At 38.8% G+C, this 24,414-nt stretch overlaps 1 protein-coding gene across 31 annotated transcripts in view; it reads right to left on the minus strand.

Moving 5' to 3' along the window:
* The window catches only part of ZBTB20 (zinc finger and BTB domain containing 20), a 469,842-nt gene that overhangs the window by 313,412 nt on the left and 132,016 nt on the right, over positions 1-24,414 (minus strand). For 21 of the 31 annotated variants that reach the window (XR_010356704.1, XR_010356703.1, XR_010356707.1 and 18 more), the window contains one exon: positions 23,252-23,327. Coding sequence is in view for 1 of the 31 variants with exons in the window: in XM_064410174.1 (XP_064266244.1) it covers positions 23,252-23,305 (54 nt within the window). In the remaining 30 variants the exon portion in view is untranslated. Of the gene's footprint in view, positions 1-16,053; positions 16,094-16,173; positions 16,240-23,251; positions 23,328-24,414 lie in introns of those variants that run through there. The other 10 variants (XM_064410180.1, XM_064410188.1, XM_064410202.1 and 7 more) reach the window with 10 other exon arrangements.

The following is a 24,414-nucleotide window of genomic DNA, read 5'->3' on the forward strand; positions in this document are numbered from 1 at the left end:
CCAGCGACACAAACCCGACTGCGCGGCCGCTCCGCCGTCTGAACCTCGCATTTGTTTCCCCCCCGCGCTCGCAGCACCTATTTGCTTTCACTTTCAAAGGTACTTTTATTACCCGAAGCAGGGTAGACGTTCTGCCGCGCTTTTTCTAGCAGGGAAAATCTCTCTCGAAACAACTTAGTGCTTTTGTTTCTGGGTCACAAAGGCTCCCAGCACTACCATCTCCATCCCACCTCCAAATTAGATTAACTCTCAGCATTGTCTATGTAATGTCTACCACAACAGTAGACATAGATGAGCATCTTTACCTACTTAGAAATGAAGAAAGCAGAACTCCAAACAATAAACTTAAAGAAATAATTAATTTTGAGGAAAAGAGAAAAGAAAATTAAGCCTATATTTAGGTATGCTAACCTGTAACACAAAGGATTCAGCCGGTCCTGAACAGTTAAAATTCAGCTGCTCAATGATACATTTTTTTCCAGGTAAATTCCTACTGAAATCAACAGACAAGCTTCTGGAGAGTAACACTGATACAAACCTGAGCTACTTCTACTAAAATCCTACAGATTTAGAAAGGTGTGATCATGCCCCAAACCTGCCCCAAGGCGGCGATGCCTTAGGGAGGACTGACAAGATGATTAGTAAGAACCAGGTTGCTGTAGAAAGCTTTCCAGTGGAAAGCTGTCTCCTGGCAGACACCAAGGTCTCCTGCAGCCGAGTGGGGAGATAAAGGTTGTCACTATTCCCATTAGCAGTGTTAAGAAGCTAAGAAGGTACGTAGTGACATGTCTCTCAATCCAAGCACAGCACGTGAACTTATTTTTTATTTTGCTCTTTGCACTGACATGATATTTTCACTAAATAAACCTTTTCATTTATTTAATTAAAAATTATAATTATTCATTATAAGATCATGGATCTTATAACCAATTTTCTGTACACATTCAACAATAGATTATTCCACAACATGGCAATATGATGTAACTTAGGTCAGGCGTGGAGGCGTAGTTTGTAGAGGCTGTTACTAAGTGACAAAGGAATTTAGGGCATCAGTGAAAAGGTTGCATTTGTTAACTGTTCATTTCCAAACAGTGACGACTCCAAGGGAGTTGCTTTTTTTCTTTTTTTTTTTTTTGGTCTGTTTTTTTTAAATGGGATTTCCTGCCTACCTCTGCTGAAAGTTGCTGGAGAAAAGCTGGTTGGGTATTTTGGTGGAAGAATCATTCTGGGGAGATTTAACACTGATGTAAAGTTCCAGCCTCTGCTACTTCAAAGTTGGGTGGGTTTTGTTTTTTTTTTGTTTTGCTTTATACCTCTCCAATTAGAGTTCATGCAGCACAGTTATTTCCAGTTCAAATATAAAAACCCACTAGAAAAAAATACCTGTAATACCTTATCCTATCAGACTAATAATACACAGCTTATGTGCCATTTAAATTGGAATTGCTTTCCCCCAGTGAGTAGTGGATAAAATCGTTCTAGACTGCAGCAGATGGAACTGGAAACTTTGTCTTCCTATTTGTGTCTGGGGCACATATGATGTGTGAACAAGGTTACAGCAAAACATGTAAAAAGAAATATATTGGGGACATAATATACCACAGAAGCAGCTCTACACTGCTGCTCTAAAACAATCACTTTCACTCTGCAAAGGTTATCAAAAATCTCAACTGTGCCAGGCTGGGAAAGCTCGCTCACTGTCCTGCAAGGGTGCACACGGGGTGAGGGGGAGCACGCAGAAGTCTCCTCTGTGCCGGGAACCCTATGCAACAGGGAGGGAGATGTGGACATTTCCCAAAGGATCTGCTGACAAGGTGTGCTCAGGAAGGAATGGAGAGGCCTGCTGCAATTGCCTGGAAGTGTGGATAATGTTCTGAGGGATCTTCAGGACCATGTGCTGTCAGGAAAATCTGGCACTGTGGCACAGGCTGGGAACCCAATCCACACGCGCATTTTTCCATCCTCACCATCAGAAAGCACCTCTGTCTCCAAAGTACCTCTGCAGCAGGAAAAGAGCATCCCCTTCCTTTTACAGCTGGGGAATGTAGGCACAAGTATATTATTGACTTTTCCAAGGTTACTGAGCCAGACAAGAGCAGCCGGATCTTGGTCTGGTCGGCTGATCAGAGCCTTAATAACACCAAGCAATCCTCCCTCCAGCTTCAAGGCCACAATGTCTGCGGTTTAGTATTTTCACAGAGGGCATAATCTGGGAACACATAAGGATGTGCAAGACAGGAAAAAACCTCTTGTTTGATCTTCACAGGAAACCTTAGCCCTGAAGTAACCTTGGAGTAAAAGAAATAATGAAAACCAAGATTTTTACTTGCAAGTTTAACACGTGAGGTTTGAAGGTCATCAGAATGGTTTTGTCTCTGAAGTGAAAACTGGTGATTTTACACTATACTTTCAGCACAGTGGTTTTAAATTATCCAAAGATGGATACAACCAGTTTGTTTACCAGGTTAGGAACTGAGGGGGAAAAAAATCAACGAGATTTAAAACTCTCCTTGGCTTAATTACCCTTAACATTTTATTCATTTAATCAAAGAAAACAAATCAGCTTGGCTTTTTTTTTTTTTTTTAACAGCAGAGTTAAACCAACTGGAAAATGCACCTCCTACAAGAAATTTTGAAAGGGAAAACTCCAGATAGCAATATGCTAGAGAAATGTCTTCAGCTGCAGACAGAACTGCATTGTAATGAAATCTTATATTTTGACTCTTTACCTCTCCTTTCCTCCAAAAGACAGGGAAAACAGTTGGATTTGAATATCGGTTTAGACCTTCCCATGGGAAGGGCTACTGCATAGGACACAGACATACAGAATTATATGCCTGTAAATTTATTTTGCAGACTACATGCACACATAAACACAAAAAAGAAATTATGATGAAGTTAGAGAGTATGACTATTTCTTTAAAATTATTTTCCCTTTCCTAATGCCTGTTTCTAAGTTGTACAAGTAGTTTTAAATTAATTTCAGGAATGGGAATTACTGGAAATCACTAATTTTTTTTTTCAAAACATACAAGAAGCAACAGCAATGCTGGAAATGTACTGGAGCTGTGAGGTCCTCATTCTGCATCTTCATGGCACTTTTCTGGGGCCCCAGTGATCTTCTATAACCACTGGGAAACAGTGATTTTTATGTCTAGAGATCAAAGGGTCAGGATCTTTTCTCTGGGGACACGAAGTCCTAATCTGGCTAAAACTAAATGCTCTTAAGTTGCTCACTGTAGGGAACTTGGAAAAGAGACTTTGTTCTGCACTGTTTATAGTGCTCTGCAATCAAAAGATTTTAGCAAAGCAGAAAAACCCATACGTAAGTTGAGAGAATGTTCCAGACCTCATCCTAAACTGACATTATACAGAAAAATAATAAAATGGACACATATCTCTTTCATATCAAGCTTTCAGTTTTATTTGGTTCTATTTAAACACGTATATTGCTGTGACAAACTGTGTTCCCTCTGGTCTCTTAGACAGTGGGGTTTCATGCATTCTTGCATATATTTGAACTTTTGATCATTTTCCAAAATTTCACTGCTAGTATCCTAGGCAGCCATCAGTGGGCAGTGATATGGGTCATTCTAGTTCAGAATTAAAAGGAGATGAGTGTGACTGATCCTTTTTCTCAAGGCGAAATCTTATAACAAATCATCTGGAGAACTGCCAACAACTTCAATGAGACCAGAAATTGTCCCTACTGTTATCTAAAAAACTTCATGTGCCGTATGAGAAAATCAGGGTGCAAATTCTCCAGCCAGATTAGACACATTCTCCTACAGACTAGGAAAAGAATAATCAGACAAAAGAGAAAAGGGAGGGACTGCGGACTTCACTGATGCCTATATGCTATTGCTCATCACATTCGAAAATAGATGGAGAAAAAGCAGGGAAATGTGAACTCATGCGTGCTGCATAAGTTCTTTCTAAGCAAAACTGGAAATATCACTTTTTTTCAGTATAATTTGGAACAGGTTTTATTATATAAATAATGTATATTATATGTAAGTATAATAAATATAATATACAAATACAAATACACAGGGCTGCTCTTGTTTTAATCCTTTATGCTTTGTTTCCAGTAAAGAGTGAATGGAAGAAAATAAAACTGGAATATAAACAACTTATGAAGTGCTTTTTTTTTTTTTTTGGTCAGAAAATGACAGGACAAGGGGAAAAACTCATGCTTTTGTTCCCTTTTTTGAATTTCATGCTCTGGAAAGATGTCAGTATGTCTACACAAGTATGCATGTTCATGTATGTATGTTGGATTTACTAGAATGGCAAGGAAGAAAATGAGGCGATCTCAAAAGAAGCCAAGAATCTGGGACTTTGAATTCCCTGACTTCAATAGTGTTTCAAGGACTTGGAATGTGACAGATACTGGCATATTGTGTCTTGCTGTGAATGAGGGGTCGACTGAAGCTTTAGAGCATATCTCTGTTCCCAAACAGGAATAAGCACAGCTCATGAGACACATCTCAAAGCTTGGGATGTGATGAGGCATTCTTGACCCCTCCCTTTCCAGCATGCAGTGCTTACCCCAACAAATGCCTGGCCTTTTACTGACCTTTAATTTCATAACAGGCTCATGTTGACAAAACACTTCAAAATGAGATCAACATAGATAGGTAGATTGTGCTGTGCTACAGAAAAGAGTTTTCAAAATCAGGGGAGCAGAGGAGATAGGCAGTAGTGGCACACATAATGGGAGCTACATGTTGAGCTGTTTGCATGTGGGGCTATCATCTTCAAGTGCTGCATCATATTATTAAACCATATTTTTCCTTTTTTTCTCTAAAACCCTACAAAATTTTGCTTTTTTTAAAAATTTTAATTTTGTTTTTGCTAGGGCTTTTTGTTGGTTTTGTTTTCAAATTTCATTTTAACTAGTTCTATATTCCACTCAGTTCTATTAGGCAGCCACCTCTGAGTCAAAAGAAAAAGGCAGAAGGAAGGCGGAAAGAGTTTGAGAGGAGAACCAGAACCAAAGAATTTAAAATTTGAGCTTCAGACTTCACAAACATCCATTTTAGCAAAGTTATGTTGTCTCACTGATCTTTAAATTTCAGGGCAAATACTTAGGGTGATAATTTAGCCACAGAATGTTTGTATTAAACAGGGGCCTCCTGCTCTCAAGTTTCTATAGTTTACAACAAAGAGTTTATTAAACACAACTCTTTCTGTCTGACATTCAAATCCATCTCTGCAACACACTCTCCTCTGGATTTGCGCCACCGAATGAAATGCTTTGGAAAAACAAAATAAACCAAAACCCTGCTGTGGAAACAGGACAAATCTAGTTTCACATCCCCTGCCGAGAGAGAAACAAGACGGAAGTAAAAAGCACCAAATGGAGCTCATAAAGCTTCACTCTGATCTCAGCCTCCACATTCTGGCAGAGAGCACTACCTAAGAGATGTGCTCTGCTTCAAGTGAGAGCAGCCTCTGATTGCACTGTGAGCACAAAAATATATTGTCTGTGAACAATTACCCTAAACAAACTCTGAATAAGGGAAATCTGACTACAGAATAAGGGGAAATGTGGTGGGAGGCTGGCTAATTGTCCCCCTCCCTTGCCAAGACCTTATCTTGCACGCCAGCCATCTGTAGTAGCTGTGCCTGCAACTACAGTTCTGTGGGCTACCCTGAACCTCCTTTCCACAAACTGCACCACGATGAGGTGCAATCGTCTTGCCCACCAGACACCATCCATCACAGAAGGAAAGTGATTTGAGTGCTGTAACAAAACCATTTTCTTGCTTTATGTTAATTTTATCACTGGTGGCTGCTCATATTCCTTCTAACATTCCATACAGCAATGCACAAGTGGATGGAAACCCATCCTAAGCCACAGGTGCTATAGGGAGTCAGTGAGGCTGGTGTTAAAATTCACTACTTCTTTCTCTGTCAGTGTATCCACAGATAAAAAGAATTAATTTATTTGGAAGACACTGCCCAAAATAGGAGAACGTTCTGAACACTGTGAGACCAACATGACAGAAGGAGAAGAATGCAACCTGAGTACAGGCTTTCTCCATTCCTGGATCATAGACATCTCCTTTTTAATTACGTTATGAGGACAGTCAGCAGCTTAGAGAGAAAGTGCACAGTGGGTCAGGACTCTTTTTCAGGTTTTTGTTTTGTTTTCTACTTTTCTACAGAATCCATGTGCACTTTGGTACATATACAAGCAGACAGCAAAAAAAAATGCACACAACTAGACACAGGGAGGCCACGTGGTGATCAACCAAGCTCTCACCTTGCTTGTAAAACTACTCCAAAATTCATGTAGGAAACAGCTTTTTCTTCACGAGAGCACAGCAGAATGCTCTGCCCAAATATGGGAGTTTCTGTAACACAAAGCATTGCTGACAGCTTTTTTCTGAACCCCCTATAATCACATTTACTGCTGGAACTTTGAGTTAGTTTTATTAGTATACCGGGCACTCTGCACATATTCATCACTGGGCTTTTCAAGCAAGAACATCTCCCATGTCATATGACAGTCTCTGTTTTTGACTTTAGTCCTTTATTCCTTCAGAAAGCAATGTTCTGCTGCTATTTCTCTTTTTTTGGTTGTTGTTGTTAATTAATCCATTTGAGACTATTCCTTAAATTTTCATTTTAATACATTTTTGTGGGGGTCTATTAGTGAGTGACTTCTAAATCTGCATAAAACTGGAATGGTTTAAAGTCTTTGTTATCATACACGTATGAATCTGTTTGCACTATATGTGCACATGTATGTATGTACATGTTCATGTGTATGCATGGATTAAAAAAAAACAAAACAAAAAACCCTTCCAACTGCATCTTCCTCCCTCCTTCCTTCTCCATTCTGAGCAGGTCCTGCTATCAACTGCTGGAGTGTGCTCACTCTACACCTAGAGCTATAATTATTTTGCTTTAATTTTACAAAACCTTTTGTTCCATTCCCACGAGCCCACCTGATCCTTATATTACACTTGCTCTATTAAAACACTCATGCAGAACAAAGCACAGTTGTACTGATTCATAAGTAACTCACTCCCCACCCCCTCTTTTTCTTTCTACTAGGCTCATGCATCTTACCAAAGATTCATGACACTGTTCCTGATACCACTCCATGGTCCCATGTTTGCCTTTTTCTACTTTCTCTAAAACCATTATCTTTACGTGCTTAGGGTCCAATTACACCATTGTGTGCTGTTGGTTTGAATTGCAGTTGTTCTCAGTCATTTTATGTTACGCTCTTTGGCACAACCAATATAGTGCAGAGGGTGCTACGGAATTTATTTGCTGTAATCGGACTCTAGAATTATTATTTTTTGATTATTATTATTCATATTCATAGGGTACAAGCAGCAGAGCTAGCCCTACATCTTCTCAAGGCAAGCCAAAGTCCACTTCTGGCCAGCCTCTGACACCAGCCTCCCCTATCTGCAGAAAAAGAGCCCAGCAGCAGCTCAGATCAAGCTGATCACTATTATTTGGGCATGGCCTGCATGAACCACTAGGCTTTACAGAAGACCAAAGACAGCAACAACAATTGCAATAGGATCTTTACAGAGGCACTCGTCATTTCAGATTTAAAAAAAACCCAAACCAACCTCTCATAAATTATTGCTGAAAAATGGAAGGACAGACTACAGACTGTCAGTAAAGATGGGAATAATTAAAGGACTGTTTCATCTTCTGGTCCTGTACAACTTCCTTGAGCTAAGACAGCCTTAAGTTTCTGGCTTATAAAAAACTAAGCATTTTGTTAGGACTAAGCATCAGATAAATAATCATCAGCCAGAACATTGTATGTGAAGGCAGTGCTAGCAAAAAGCAAATAAAACCAGAAGGTAGACAATTTCTGAAGATGGAGAGCAGGACATTTTGCAGTGCTCTACTGAACACCAGAGGAGGTAGGTGAGCACAGGCCAGGCAAAGGGGTGAGAGAAGACAACAAGAGGAAGGAAAATGGGGTGTATGTATGTTTTTCTGGGTAACATGTGTAACAATGGTGAATACCAATTTGTAGCAATTAAAGAAAATAACAGGAAAAAAGGGGAATGTGGCAAGGCACAGAACAAACACATCTGTACAGGGTACAACCGAAAGTTGCAATTTACCAAAGAATAACCATTCTGCACATTTTATGTAGCATGTCAAATCTATCAGATTTTTTTCCCTTATTAAATCATCATTCTACAGCAACAATCATTCTCTCAATCAATCCCCCGTGTTAACAACTCTTAGTAATGACTAACTTGGCAGGAACTGATGTTTACATATATTTTAAAGTCCTGAGAACTGTTCTGTATTTTTGGATGCTAAATTTCCTTTACATTTTCTCTCTTATTTTTTAACCTGTTTTTAAAGGATGGATGCATTCAATTGGAAAATAAAATTTTGTGACACACACTCAGATTATGTTAGTTCAGGAAATTGGCAGTGGGATAAGAACAAAACCATTCACCTCCTGATTGCTGATTCAAATCTAGCCCAAGTGAGATTGTCACAGAAGCTAGAAGCCTCCCATGGTAGCTTGGTGATTTGAGATTATTTTTCATGAATCTCAATCCACTTTAGGCCAAGAACCAGAATCACAAATCCACTGCCTGAATGAGCATTAAGCAGCACCACTGCACACAGTAACAAGGGAGATGCCAAAAACCAGACTGGTTCTGGGGACAAACTTCCAACCTTATCCTAGGAAACGATCATTAAAAAGGCAGGGTATTTTGTTCCACATAAATGTGGAGCAAAGGAAACATATATATCTACCCATCAGACAGAAAATACCCCCTTGTAGTCACATCAGCTAGTTGTTGCAACATTTATCTGAGCTGTCTTATGTTGTGGCCCTGTATCACTTGAAAGCTCAGGGACAGGGAGGGCAGGAGGAGAGAATACAGCAAAGGTTTTCCACCATAAGCTCTGAAGAAGAAGTAGCAAACTTATGCAGTCCTTATACCTTAAAATCAAAAGATCCTCAGAGCTACTGAAGGCTTAGGTCATTATTTGTTCCATTTTCCCTGCCTAGATAAAAGACACAAATGAGGCATTTAATTTTGCAGAAGACCAAACCTAAGGAGTGTTTGTGTTGCACTTTTTATTTTATTTGGGACACGACTGATTAACGAGTCTATTAGCAAAGCCATTTCACTAAACAAACATCCTATAGCACACAACAAAATAGTGATGCTCAGGCATATTTCCCATGGCTCCTTCTTTTAGGGACCATGAATCATTAAAATCACTTGGGAATCAGCTATTCCAGGTTCCTCCCTCAGATACCCTTGCTAACCTGAGAGAGGTAAAGATCTCAGGACTCACGAGTAGATTTAAGTTTTCCCATTGTCTGAAATGGAGCCAATGTAGATTTGGATCTGCACTCAGGTGCCTCTCTGTTATGTTTGATTTCACATTTGTGATGTTTATTTCTTAGAAAAAGGAAAAATGCACAGCTGACACACCATGTTTGCATGCACCTTGGAATTGTTCTTCAGTTACTGCAGCTTGGACATGCACTTGACTATTCAAAAGCAAGTGATATGAGAAAAAGAGCTGCCTTTAAATGGCCAAATATTGCTTATTTTACATGGGGAATTTCAGGAGCAAGTAGTTATTCTCAAGTTTTCAGAGATATTACTGAAAGTATTCATGTACACAGCAAGAAAAAGCTGGTGGGAAGGTCCCCCATTTTCTCCTTCCCTTGTTCTTCATTATTTTTTTTCCATTTCCCTTTTTGGCAAGAAGAAAAAGGAGGACACTGACAAATGGGGGGGTGGGGGGAAGTATTGATTTGATGATCCTTGCCCAAAATAAAATTTTTGAGGAGTAGCCTTACAGATTGTAAAGTATAGCTGTAAATACAAACACATGTAAATGCTTCTATTACATAAAGTTGCAGTAAAATGTACTAAAATTCTAAATATACCTAAGCAGACAGATTAAGTACAGTTAAAAACTCAGCTGCTCAACTGGAAGGAGACAAACAATAGTAAAACTATTAATAATTTGGAAAAAAAATCACATCTTTGATATGAATTTAAACTTAGGATGTGACACAGAGAATGTTGATTTAATTTAGAAGTCATAAGGTTAATAATGCTGATTCACTGGCAGAGAATTCAAATACACATTGCATCTTCCTAAACCTTTTAAATTGTTTTGAGTATGTTTTGGGGAGGCTCTGGAAGGAGCCAACTTGTCAAGGGAACCTGTATCTGAGTGAAAGCCAGTGTTCAGTACATGACTCAAAATCATAAATTACATGGATTAGATGCATTAGTCCAGCAGAGCAAGGAACCTTCTATTTCAGGGAACAGGTATGGCTTCAATAAAAACAAAAAGAAATAATTTTCAGAATATGCAGTAAGTATACTACTTCAGCTCTCATTTAACATGAGTTTTTATGGACAACGACTACACTTCAGGAAAGCACTTGTGGACTTGCTCAGTGTTTTCAGGAAAGCTGAAAAGCTCCAGCAATCAGAGAGAACTCAGATCTAAGTCTACTTCAACGTGCCTTGCCTATTGTGAGGAAAAAGCACTGTGATAATGTGCTGTGCACCAGTGTGCTGTTCAGACTGATTTTATGTGATTGATCATTTCAATAGTGAATCTGGAATCTTGGAATTCTTGCTCTCTGTGGAAGGTCAGATGCTTACTCAGAGCTGGTTTATCTTGATAGGTGATGTGCTGGGCTTCAAGCACTGGAATTTAAGCAGTGCCTTCAGTGACAGCCCACAGGCTGGAACCAGACCATCACTTTGTACCAAGTGACCTGCAAGCTGAGAGCCTTTACCAGGAGTCAAAGGACACAGACATTTACTGTGACATTCCCATGACAACATATTCACCAGTATGGAGAATAACACAACAGTAAATAAAATCTGTTCAGTTATTTTCTGCAGGAGAAAGTCTCAGGTGAAGAAAGACTACCTCAAGTGAAGATGCCATCACTTACACATGCCAGATTTGGCCTTGACAATAAATGTGAATCTACAGCAAGATTAGAATTTTACAATTAGCTTCACATGCTCCAATTAGTTTTTCAAGCTGCACAGAAAGCAGAGGAAGCTCAATAGTAAGACAACAGTGAGCTTTTGAAAAAACATTATAGGGAATAATTGTGCTCTGGAGAATTTATTTATTTACTAATGTAAACAGTACACACTGAGATAACATCTGGCAGTGTTTATTACAATGAAACCCAATCAATACTTCTGTCTACTACAATATCTGTCCACAAAAATAGTCGTTCCTCCTGGCATCCACAAGAAATACTCAACTATCTATCACAGTAGCCTTTGTCAGCAAAAACAGAGGTTGGCACCCTAATTCTTCTATTAGAAATAATTACATGTACCTAGACATAAGAATGATGGTAGAAAATTGGAGAGAGAGATCCAGTTTGCAGCATCACAAAGAACATTAGAAATTAATAAAATCACAGAAATGAAATTTCAAACCTATGAAATTTTTTGGGTTGGAAGTGACCTTCAGGATTATATTGTTCCATCTTATTCCCCCTGCCCCGGGCAGCAATACCTTCCACTAAAGCAGGTGGCTTAAAGCCCTGTCCAGCCTGGCCTTAAACACTTTCAAGGATGGGGCACCCACAACTTCTCTGAACATCATCCCTAAAGAATTTCAAAAGGCAGCAGATCCCAGATCTTTTTTCTTGTGCCTCAGAGGACGGTCCTGATTGATGGAAAGTTGAACCTGAGCCAGCAGTGCCCTGGAGCCAGGAGGGCCAACCCTGTCCTGGGGGCATCAGGCCCAGCATCACAGCCGGGCAGGGGAGGGGATTGTCCTGCTCTGCTCTGAGCTGGGGCGGCCTCACCTGGAACATTGTGTATAGTTCTGGTCACAGCATAAGAAGGGTAATAAAGCTGTTAGAGAGTGTCCAACGTAGGGTAATGAGGATGGAGAAGGGCCTTGAGGGGAGGCTGTATGAGGAGCAGCTGAGGTCACTTGGTGTGTTCAGCCTGGAGAAGAGGAGACTGAGGACAGACCTCATTGCAGTTACAGCTTCCTTGTCAGGGGGAGAGGAGATCTCTGAATCCAAATATAAAAGTCACAGTCACAGGACCCGAGAGAATGGCCCAAAGTTTTGTCAGGGGAGATTTAGGCTGGATATCAGGAAAAGGTTCTTCACCCAGAGGGTGGTTGGACACCGGAACAGGCTCCCCAGAGTGGTCACAGCACCAAGCCTGGCAGAATTCAAGAGGAATTTGAGCAATGCTCTTAGGCACATGCTCTGAGGCATTTTAAAGCTGTAAGTAAAGGGAGAAAATTTGACTTCTTATTTCCTTTTGAAGTCAGGATTCAAAAAGAAGTGATACTGAACCCACATAATTAAAAAGCCAAAAATAAATTTGTTTTGAAAGTTCTGTGTATTAGAATTTCCAAGTAAGCCCTTTCATTTTTTGCTACTTCTGTATTTGCGTTATTGCACATTGTTGTAGAAAAACTAGCAGTGTTTCGTGCAATGAAAAAAGTCACTAAGCATTAGCTTAGTTCTTACTGAACCTTCACCTTTCTGAAATCTAGGTGCCTCTCGCTATCTAACAAACAGATTGACGTGCAATAAGATATGCATTACTACTTACTTGTCACAAAATTAAGCAAAAAATAACAAAACCACACAAAAAAAATCAATACTATTATTTCCTCCTTACATTTTTAATTGCTATAATTTTGCTTTTGTTGAAACAGTCATTTCCAAAGAAAAATTATATGTCTGATTAATGTGACTAGACATAAAATAAATGTACATTTGCCCCTGTTTAATTTCACATTTTGCTGGCTCATTGTTCAAGGCATTTCTATTTGTACAGGACCTAGAGGTGAAATAAGAGCTCTGTGCTACACCAAGTCCTGAGGCATGGGCTATGTTCAGAAGTTATTGTGGTGATATGTTACCTTTTTTCCCCATAAAAACTTCACTTTGACAAGATAATTGGGATTGTAGTTATGAACTGGGGAGAGCTGGGAGAAGAGGGGACACAATTTCTTTTCATCTCTCCTGGTCTAGATCTACTGGGCAGAAGAAAGCACATTTTAATTTGGACTAGTACACTGAACAGCCACTATATGCCATTATATGCGATGCCTGTTTCCATAATTTGTGTTTGGTAAGATTTGCACTAGGATTGCTTCTTAAACTTCTTACTATTTCTTGCCCTCCACACCAGTAATGTCTTACTAGAACCTAAAAGTCCTAATGACATGGCCATTAAGAATGAAGTGGGGAGGAATTATAAAATAGTGCTATATTGGCAAAGTGATGAAAGAAAATAAAACCTGATCTTCCAAGCACTGTAACTGGTGAAAATCCCACTAAAGCAAATGGAGTCCCTATTTAAAGGGCAACAGTACCACCCCCACTGCTATCCATTTAGCACATGAATCTGTGCTACACTTGCAAATACACAGAATATTTGACCTAGCTTTAAGTATAGGGAGAAGACTGAGATTTCAAAAGTCCAGAACAGCCTCCATTATCTCTTTCTATATTTAAGGAAACACAGGGCAAATGCAGACTGGATTCTGAAAACTCTCAACACTGAGAAAGATCAGCACAGGAGTTTCCACTTGCATTTCAGTGATGCAGAGGAATAAAAAGGCCAAACTGGGACAGAGACTGTAACTTTTATGTTTGGATTCAGGGCAAGCATGAGCCCAGCCCCAGTTCAGTGAAGAACTGATTAGTCTGTGAAATTTGCCAGTTCCTCATCAACTCCACAAACTGAAGAACCGTTTCGTAAATTAATATTAAAATTGAGCTGGATAAAATAGGGGAAAGGGAATAATTTCTAACCATTATAGTCTTGTAATCTTTCACAAAAGAACTCCACCTGAAAATAGGAATAAATCCAAAATAAACCTTCATTTAACCACTACTGGGCACAAACATGCATGTGACATATTTTATGTCACTTTGGTATTAAAACAGGATAAATCTAGTTGTTTTAAGAAAAAAAATAAATAAAAGGCTCTCTAAAGAAAGCAGGGTGTATTTATTTTCCCACTTTTTTACCAAAAAGTAAGACCTTTTCCTTTCCATCAGTTAAGGAAAGTCCTGTATTTCCAGCTGGACATCAGCCAGAGCAGTTGGTGTCCGCCCCTCACCCAGGATAAGACTTTTGGAGAGGAGGGAAAAGATGAATGCATAAATGCATCAGAGAGACCATAACGCAATCCATGTAAAGGCCCAGCTCAAGCATATATGTTTTGATTGATGTTTTATGCAATGACTCCTGTCTCCACTGAAAGGAATGTGGAAGAATCTCAGGGACTTTTTTTGGGCCAGGATTTCCCTCTTTATCTATAAAAGAAGTGATCAGAAAATGGCGGCACTTCATCCAGAAATGGTGTGCAGAGATCTGGCAGGGATCACAGGTGATAATTATGTTTGCAGAACCTCTCTGGGCACTACAAAGAACACTGGATTTGTCACATTGTTTACCTGTAGCACTGAATTCCTCCCAGTTCCACAGCCCTGAGTTGCCAGCTCTAGGAAGCAGCAGAGGGGAATTACAAATTCCTATCCCATTCAGATGATGAGACCAAGTACCGGCAGCAGTAGAAGTGAGACTTAAATCTTTCATTAGAGGGATATTCAGGCTTCCTACCATGTCAGCGAAGAAAAAAGGAAAAAAGCCTACTACCACTTCCAAACTTCCACCAGTGCACCCCTGATTAATCACAACACAGCTTTGAGAATTAGTTCAGCATTAAATTAAGAAATTTTATTTTGTTCTGGAGTATATTTCTTTTACAAGAAATAGAAGAATAAGGAACTTAAAGAATATCTACTACATGGTATGGATACATTCTAAACATTATGACAGAGACAGTGTGAGAGATTTTTAGAAATTAAATGCTTTTAAATGTAATTAAGTCATAATGAAGAGAATCACATAGAAAACTGTGCCCCTGACAGTCTGACAATGCAGGGACATCAGAATTGTTTTCCACCATTCTAAGGCACAGGAAAATTCTGGCTATCTCATGTTAATGAAAGGCAAATTCTATAAGGGGATGGAAGATGCATTCATAAAAAAAGTAAAATGTCCCTAGCACATTTGGAATTCTCTAGGACACAAATGGTTTGCAGTAAGGAAAAATATCTTGCTGGTAAGAAATCCTGTCAATGGAAGAATCACCAAGCCTTTAGAGCTTCCCTCTCGTTGCCTCTAAGGCTGAACACCATCCAACAAGATGCTTCCCTTTGCCCTTAATACATCCCAAGTTCTGGACAAAGCCCCTAACTCTGGGGTTTGAATTCCACTTGGAGTCCTGCACCTAAATGTTACTGTATCTAGCTTTGTACCTGGTAGCACAGCGTCCTCTCACCACTTATCTCCATATCTTTGCAATAGTCTGAGACTTACATATAAGAAGAGAATGATGTTTTGAGCATCACAGAAGTCCAGGGACTATCTGAATGCAAAGCTTTGGTTCAATATCAGTCCAAAAATATATCTACTTATTTTTGTTATTCATTATAATTGTAACTACTAGTTGGGATTACCTTCCTGCACTAAAATTTTTCCTGAACTCTTGCCAAAGGACAGTTCCCTGCACAGGGCAGAAAAACACTTGAGGTGACCATGACTAGTATCCTGAAGAAAATAAGTCTTTGCTAGACATCTAGAACAGTACTAATTTCTGATTGTTCCCTTCAGTGCCATTCTGGAGCCATGACTATCAGCACGTAGACACAAGAACACCACAGCATAATAAATAATCCTAAAGAGACTAAGAGTTTGCCATGATAAATGTGTTCTTGAATGGCAAGCACAATCAGAGGAAGGGCAGATGTAGCTGTAAAAGAGCAGTATTTTCTAAGCTACACACACAAAGAAGCTGAGAAGTAGTAATACACCAATTTCTGACATGGGAAGAAATCACAAAGGGGATCGTTTCTGGTGTGACGTCACACGGCCAAGAGGCATCAAGACAAATTAAACAGCACCGAAGTCCTGGCAAAAGTAAAAAGAATAATCCTTTCCTTCCTGCAGGATTGAAACAGTTATGAGGAATCAAAACTCTTACATTCAGGTGCCATCCATGTGCATCACTACCTAGAGCAAACTTGCCTATTGACTCAGGGATTTTTCACATCTAAACATGCTACACTTCCAGTCGAGTTGATAGACTAATTTAATTCTATACCTTCTTGATCACCTGGTTCCTGGTCCCTCAGCATCCTCTCTCTGCATTCCTCAGGCTTTTGTGATGTCCATACCACTAGAATTTTCCTCTGGTTGCTAGCAACAAGCAGGCTAAAGCTGTCAGTAAGACACTAAATTCACCCCAAAGGATGATCATTTTAGAGCTGTTTGCTTCAGGAATCCAGTATCACTTGTTCTGGGGAAGTGACAGCCAGTCAGACATAAGAAAGTTAGTCGTGTATTAAAACAGGGCAACAGGCATGTCAAAACAGATTATCCTCTTCACTTGAAACCCTAATGAATGGAAAAAGGAACTGGGAAGAAATGCGAATTCATCTGTCTCTGACTCTGATTTTTCCACTGATGGTCTGATCTTACAAACTCTATACATAGGAACTGTGGTACTATACCCCACCTAAATGAATGGGGCTGCATGATCATAATCTAATCTGGTTTGTATTCAGAGAAGAGATGCAGTGATCTGGTGCACAACTGCTGTCATTGCTGTTGAGAGATATACACCTTATTTCTTGAAAAGTTTCTGCTGGTAAGAGTCACATGATTCTTGATTACTTGCTGCAAATCTTGGAAGAAATGAGATAATACTCTTCCATTCTACAAAAGATTTTAATTATTCAAAATTTCAATAAGAACACTGCATGAACTAGAATGAAATTTCTAAGGAAATATGATGAAAAAAATCTGCCAAACAAAGCAACAGGTTCAAAAAATTGTTAATGCAGGTTTTGACTCAGAGATGCCTTCAGTTATTGCTGACACCAAAACATTTTGCACAGTCAAATACTTCTTTTTGGTTATTATTTAAGAATAAACAAATAAAACAAATATTCTGATCTCTTTCATGCCAGTGGAAACTGTTAAAAACAACAGAACAATTTTGGCACAACAGATTAAAATCTCTTCCTAATCCATTATCTAGATACTTCAGGGGCAATAGCAGGAAAGAGTGCAGTACGAATGAGATCCTCTAGAGTAAAATTCACAGCTAGACAATTTAGCCTAGTGAAGAAAACAGACCAGAAATTTGGGTAACTTACATTCATCAGACTGCCCTACATCAGACTCGAATTTGCAATGATTCAGCGAGAGTGTCCTCAGGGACACTGATGTAAATATGGAGTAACCACAATGCCTTTCTCTGGAGGCCCTCCCATTATACACTGGTTTAGCTAAACAATTTCATTTCAGATGGAACAAAATAGGAGTACTTTGGAAAAGGCCAGGTCTGTGTTGCTTTTTTTCCTTTCATAGTTTATCTAATATCTCTGGTCTGAGATAACCTTCCTTGCTCAATAATATTTAATCTTTATTTTACCTTGAAGTAGAGTAGCAAATGCTTTGATAAATGGAGTGAAAGATTTTCCACTTTCACCATAACATCTTCAGGTGCTGAAATGTTGAAGTGTTTTACTGCAACTTGCTACAGCAGAGCTACACAGGGAATCAATGCTTATATTCCCATGCCTTTTTAACATGAGTGAATCACAGCCCATACTCCCTTATATACTAAAACAACCACACACCAGAGAGCCATTTTCCTATCCTCATCTAGTGTGGCCAGTATTCTGCAATAACAAGAGCTTCCATCTATGAAAAATGTCATGATTCTACCCATTTGTACACTACAGCTGATAACCCTAACATCCTGACCTACAGCATACAAACAAAGCCCCACACAACACCTCCACCTCCCAAAAAAACCCCTTAAACATTTGTACGAAAACAAAAATAAAAACAACCCATGAGAGATTTAATGAAAAATAATTCCCAACTCCTTTTCTGTGCTAAGTTGTAAATGAGACTGATTAAAACCAACCTGAGAACTAAGAAAATTTTCTTAATTCTTGGCCAACTTCATTTTGAGATTTGCAGTTTCATTAAGTGAAAACATCTTTCTAGGAAGTTTGCATGAAAATTCAGAAAACAGAGGCAATCATAAGAAAAGAGAGACAATTACAAAGCTCCTAATCTCCTGAGACATTTACCTTTTTGTAGCAGGCTTTACTGCAGCCTCATTACATATTTGCTCTGATCATCAATCCTATTTGCAACTTTCAACTGTCTCCATGTGCTTTATCAGAGGAGCTTGTATCAGGCAATACCTGGAGTGTCTCCATTAATCCAAATTTTAAAAACCAGTAACTGAAACAAATCAGTATTTGTGCACTGACTGGAAAGAAACCCTTGCAGACTCACCATGACTGAAAATGTCTTTCTGTGTCTATATGACTCCCTCCTCCATCCTTCTCTGAAAAAAGAAGGGTCAAAGCAAAATGCTGGCAGCTCAATGAAATCTTTGAAGACACAGTGTGCTTTCCAGTTGTGAGAGGATGGAAAAATGAGAACCCTGGAGATCTTTTGGGAACACAAAATGAGAACCCTGGAGATCTTTTGGGAACATTAGGCTTTATTAATCAGGAATGCACTTGCCACATACCAACATTCCCAAACAGTACACTGAACCAGATAAATGCCAGGGACTAACAGAACCCATCCAGCTTGGTTTTCTGTCTTATGGGAAGTTCCAGCATGCTCTGGGAGGTAGTTTTCCAAGCCATTCCTTAAAAAAGAAACCTCCCCTGCTTCCATAGTACCTATAGGTTATGTGTTCCAGAACTTTACAACCCCTACAGGCAGAACATGGCTCCTAATATCTAACTTGGTAATTTTCACTGCTCATTGAACTGATTTCTTTAGGTCTTTGTCCCAATGGACATGAAGAACAATTAATCACTGTGCTCTTGATTATAAATTTTCACTCAATAGATTTTTTTTTTAGTAGATTCTCGTTAAGGTACAACAAAAGCAACACTTTCAGAAGTATATAATGCCAGGTAGGGCTCCTACATATCCTCTTGCCCCTGGGCCAGATAACAATCAACCAGTTTCTGCTTTCTTCACAATTTTAAGGCTAGGACAATTTCTGCCTTGACAAACATTTTTGACCTCTCCACATTTCCACTGGGGTTTTACAGGTAGAAATCAGGGCAGAATTTATCCCCATGGGTTTCTGGATTAATGCCTTGGTAAAGGAAGGGGAAAAGGCAAAATTAATTCTCTGTGTTAGTGCTAATGCTATTCCTCAGGGATAGCTGGCCCCAAGACATTCATCTTTGTTCAAAGCAAGCACAATTCCATACTTATTTCACATTTGCAGTACAGATTCTACAAGCCAATATCTGCATTAAAAAAAAAAAAAAGGCTTAAACCCACAAGAGTATGCATTCTGTTAGAGGACCAGGAACTGGGAATAGACTCAAAGCCCATCTTAGCCCACCTGAAATTCTAGCTAAAACATCAAGTTATAGGAGGAAAGGTCAGGTCCCAGATTCATCAAGAATCATGAGGATTCTTGCACTGAAAAGAACATGGTAGTGCATGTAGTGCTCGTTTGTTGCTTCAAAACTATTCCTTCATCTAAAAGCAGAGCTGTGATGGACGAAGGCCTTCCCAGCCCTGACATCCTGACGCTACACATGCAGCCTGCACTCTGGGATGCCAGCTCACTGTGTCACATTGGCTTGGGTTCTGCCTCTTCCTTTCCTTATGCCTGCAAGCTCAATTGAACTTATGAAAATTCAAACTGTCTTCTGTCTGTTTCATACATCATCAGCAAACAATCACTAGACAAAATGAATTTGCTCTCTGTAATTTGGAGGTTACACAAATGCCTCTGCTGTATAATGCAAAAAAAAAAAAAAGGAATAAAGTTTGGTATGCAAGGTTAACTCAGCATGGAGCAAAGTAGCAAAGAAACAGAGGGAGAACAAAAACAATAAAATACTCAAAAGTGGGGAGAGTGACATGAGAAATACTCCTGTAAATTGGAGTTGGCCTTGCTACTTTTGAGTGATGGGATTAAACAAAGGCACAAGCGACTCGTGAAAGATCACCCCCAAGAGTGGTTGTATGGTTCCTCATAATTTGTCTACCCAACATACTTATTTATAGTAACAATGGTTACTGTTTATCTCTTAAGAGCTCTGCAAACACAAATTCACAAATTCAATAATGTTCACATAGCTGTATCATTTTGAACCAGACTGAAGGAGTGATCTGCTGAACAAGGCACAGTGAGGTTAAATGACTTGTCCAATGCCGCTCATTATCCATAATGAGTATCACTATCCACTCAGTATCCATAAAGATTAGAACACCAGATCACTTGGTCACTGATCAAATCAGGCTGTGTAAAGCTGAATTCTTGACAAACCAACCTCTTTTTTAACAAAAATAACATGGCACATACTCCTTAGTGCCCTCACCCCATGGCAACATAACTAAAACTATTGCTTTGAAAGCACATACTTTTCTTTCACACACAATATGTGCTGTCATTGTCTCATTCTAAAATCATGCAGACACTGAGTGCGAGCAGAGGTACCTCCTCGTGCTTGGCTTAATCCTATTTGGGGTTAGTTGCAAAGTACTAAACCACATCCTTAAAGTTAAGCATTTGAGTAGTCCCATTGACTTCAAAAGGTCTGCTTGACTATCAACCCAGATGATTTCAGTTCAGAGAACCCAACAGAGCAAGAGTCCAGCCCACACACCTTTTGCATTAGGAGAATATCTGTACCACATTCAGCAAGGGGAGTTTTTCATGCAACTGTCTGACAGATGTTCAGGTGTATCTCAATGCTTCTTCTAATGCCATGTAGCAAGTATTTTTTATTAGACAAAATTTGGCTCGTCTCATATTAATCATTCACTTTAGGGACATCCCTACATTAAAGCAAGATTTCCACCCTTTAATTAACGAAATAACTAACGAAACTACCAGGATATGGCTTGCCTTTGCTGTTTTTCAGTTAATACAGGAAAGCCCAAATAGCAAGTTCACCTTTTTAAGGATCTCACAATTAGAAACACCTGATTACAGGAAACAGAGGAAACAAAAGAAATCCTTAAAGCATACCTTCCTCTATAGAAAGTGTCACTATTTTTACTGTGCCAAGCAACTATTTACATGGACAAAAGGTATACCAAGAACCACATCCTCATTTTACAGGAGATACATGCTTATGAAAAACTTTCCTCACTTTGTTCTTCTGTATTTCAGAGGCAGGCTATGCCAAGGCTACAGAACTTAAAAGCAGCTACAAGCTTAAAAGGGGGGTGTTAATAAGTTTTGCTGTTGTTGTTGTAATTTCTTTTGTTTGTTTGTTTCTGGTTTTTTTTTTAGCTGTTAGGACAAGAAACTCAAGGATTAAAAATCTGGGCCTTTACTTCATGGAATGGAAAGAAGACCTAAGCAGAACAGTCTTAGGAGTCATGATCCCACATTCCATTCCTACTTTGACCACTGATTTACTTGGACCTTGAGAAAGCTGCTCAACATCTGTGTGTGAATGCACTTGACACTCTTGATTAAAAAAGGAAACCAAAAATATGTCCTGAGCATGAGTTTTACACTTGTGTATTTATTTTCCCTTCAAAATCTAGAGTCTCATATACCTAAAAAAAGCTCATCCCAGCCAGCACCAATTGATACTCTTATTTTGTCTTGGGCTCTCCGTGGAGGACTTAGTGACCATCTGGATCCTAAGGATTCAAAGAACTTGCCTTAATTCACTCTTACACTGCTGCTGCATTTTGGAAAGAGAATTACTCCTGCTTTCCAACAAAAATTTTCCTGGTTGTTCACACTAAATTGCAAGACAAGCATAAAATTTGCTACTCACAGATTCAGAAGAGTTCCCCCATTTTTCCCTGAACACCTCCCTATAAATTGCTGCTGGACCCAGGAAATCCGTGACTGTTCTCAACTCAGCTCATCAGTGTAATTGCAAGGTTAACCTCTGGTGGCCAGGGAAGCTGCTCACATTCAGCAATAAAGAGCAGAAAATGTTAAATACCATTCACTGGCCACAGCCTGCAGTTAATACACAATATTTAAACAACACAATGGCATGGCCCTTGCCAGTAATGTAAAAACACAGTGGAGTAGAGCCAGAATGGCACAATCTGCCTGTCTGAGTCGTGCTTGGCACTGTGTGCTGGAGGGGAAGGCTTTAGCTGCCCACAGTGTAACTGTACCCTTCAGCTAGATTACAATAAAACATTAAAATATATTAAAAAAAGGGGATGAGGAGTGTGGTGGTAAAGGCATGATAAACCCCCTCTAATAGTTAAAATATTTTAAAACTGAAGTATCAAAGTACTGCTTTGGAAGAAGGCTCTGGATTTCATTAGAGACTGCACATTTTGATCTTAAACAAGAAAACAAACTGACTTTGCTTTGTAATATTCCACAGCTTTGTACTGTTCAACTGAAATCGATCTTTTCCTTCTTTCCTTCTTTCTTCTTTTTTTTCATTTGTTATTTCATTTAATTAAGAGTATCTGAATCTGCTATATTTTCCAATCCTCTTTTGCATGCCTGTTGTTCAGTCACTGAAGTTCCAAATCTTAATTACTAACCCAAATACATTCAATAAACAGATTCTGAATAAGAGTAGACTAGAGTGATGTGCAATCTGACTTGCATTTATAGAATAACTATGCTCTTAGAAAAAAACTCCTTTCTTGCTGAGACATAGATGTTATTTTGACTGTTTTGTTGTGTCACAGCGGAGATGAATTAGGCATTTCTGCCTTCATCTGCACCCTAAAGCAGCTGAAATCCCCTGTGATGTCATCAGAAAGTTGTTTGTTTTTTTTTCTCATACAAAGGAGAAGAATTTGTTACGACATTATGAGAAGAGAATAAACTGTATTTTGTGCTATAAGGAATCTTCTGCTACTTTCTGTTATCTCTGCACCAACGTGCAGAAATCCTCTCTGACAAAGCGACAGCAACTGTAAGTCAACAGAGATGCACAGTATTCCTAATACTATTCAAAACAAAGCAGGAAAGAATGATCTATTCAGTGCTCTGAAATTAAAGATCTGCAAGATGTAAGTTCCTTTTTAATTTTTAAATAAAACATCCTTTGAACTTCTAAATCCCATTCAAGGGGATTCTGACCTTTATCCAAGACCAGCTACTGTGCTAACACTTTGGACGCATATAGAGGAAAATATGGACAAAAGGTACCGGAAAAGCTTTTACTTACAGGAATGCAGTGTGGCTTAATCTTTTTGTTTTTAAGGTGCAGTGATTTCAGCATCTACAATGTAACTTCAGGCAGTCTGAAAAGAAACAGGTTAAAATCTCTTTCAGTTATAATTGGTATTTCAGATTTAATTAAAAATTAAACTTTCATAATGTTTCACCATCCAAAGCAATGCATTATCAGTCAAGCGTAGCCTTTTTTTTGTTAAAAGAAGCTCTTCCCAGAGTAGTTTGCAATGAAAGAAAAAGGGAAAAAAAGCAATTGAGAGTAGCAAAATATATTTCTTCAGCAAAAGATCTCTGAATAATTTGGAAAGAAGCCTTCTGCCACTTAATTTTAACAATCAACCTTATACTAATTAAAAAAAACCCCCACAATTAAAAAAGACAGAAAAACACCACCACATACCAAAGACTGTGAGGATAAAAATGTTAATTTCAGAAAACAAGGACATTGCTAGGACCAGAACATACGCACCAAAAGGGAAAATATGGTTTTACATAATGCCAGCCAACAACATTTTTTACAAATTCGTTCTACAGCACACAGCACATTCAGACTGTTGCATGGAGAAGCAGAGGAAGACAAGTTCAGAAAGAGTAAAGCTGTTTTTAAAGTGTACAAGGCAAAAAGTCCCTTGCAACCCTTTGTTAAGGGATACAAAATAGCTCAACTATAAAACTGCGTGGTTTCTTATCATGTAAAATAAATGTCACATTACTGTGCAAAACAGATGATTAAGAAGTGATAGCTGCAGACACAGCATTCGAACAGATGCAAAAAAATATTTTTTTCAAAATGCAGTTGAAATAGTTAGAATGACAATAAAACTCCAGGGGTTGTACCATAAATATGAGTTTAAATGTTAGACTGGAGTTTAAAACCTGTGGTTTTAATTATATCTAATTATAAAGGCTCCAAAACCAGGAGAAACGAGAAAAACAAAAAATATTAATAATAAATTAAAACAATTTTGCAATAAGTTGTCAGGATTTGGCCTCGTAATAACAAACCATACAGCACTATACACAGACACATACAATGTACCAATGACTCATTAAAGGAACAAATCAAAACTTCATTAAATTTTATTTTTAAAAGGTGACAGTAGAACTTGTCTAATTTACCCCATTCAAAGTCAAAGCTATTCTCCTTACCAGCAG

This window comes from Passer domesticus, chromosome 2 (genome assembly GCF_036417665.1).
Source record: "Passer domesticus isolate bPasDom1 chromosome 2, bPasDom1.hap1, whole genome shotgun sequence".
Classification (NCBI taxonomy): domain Eukaryota; kingdom Metazoa; phylum Chordata; class Aves; order Passeriformes; family Passeridae; genus Passer; species Passer domesticus.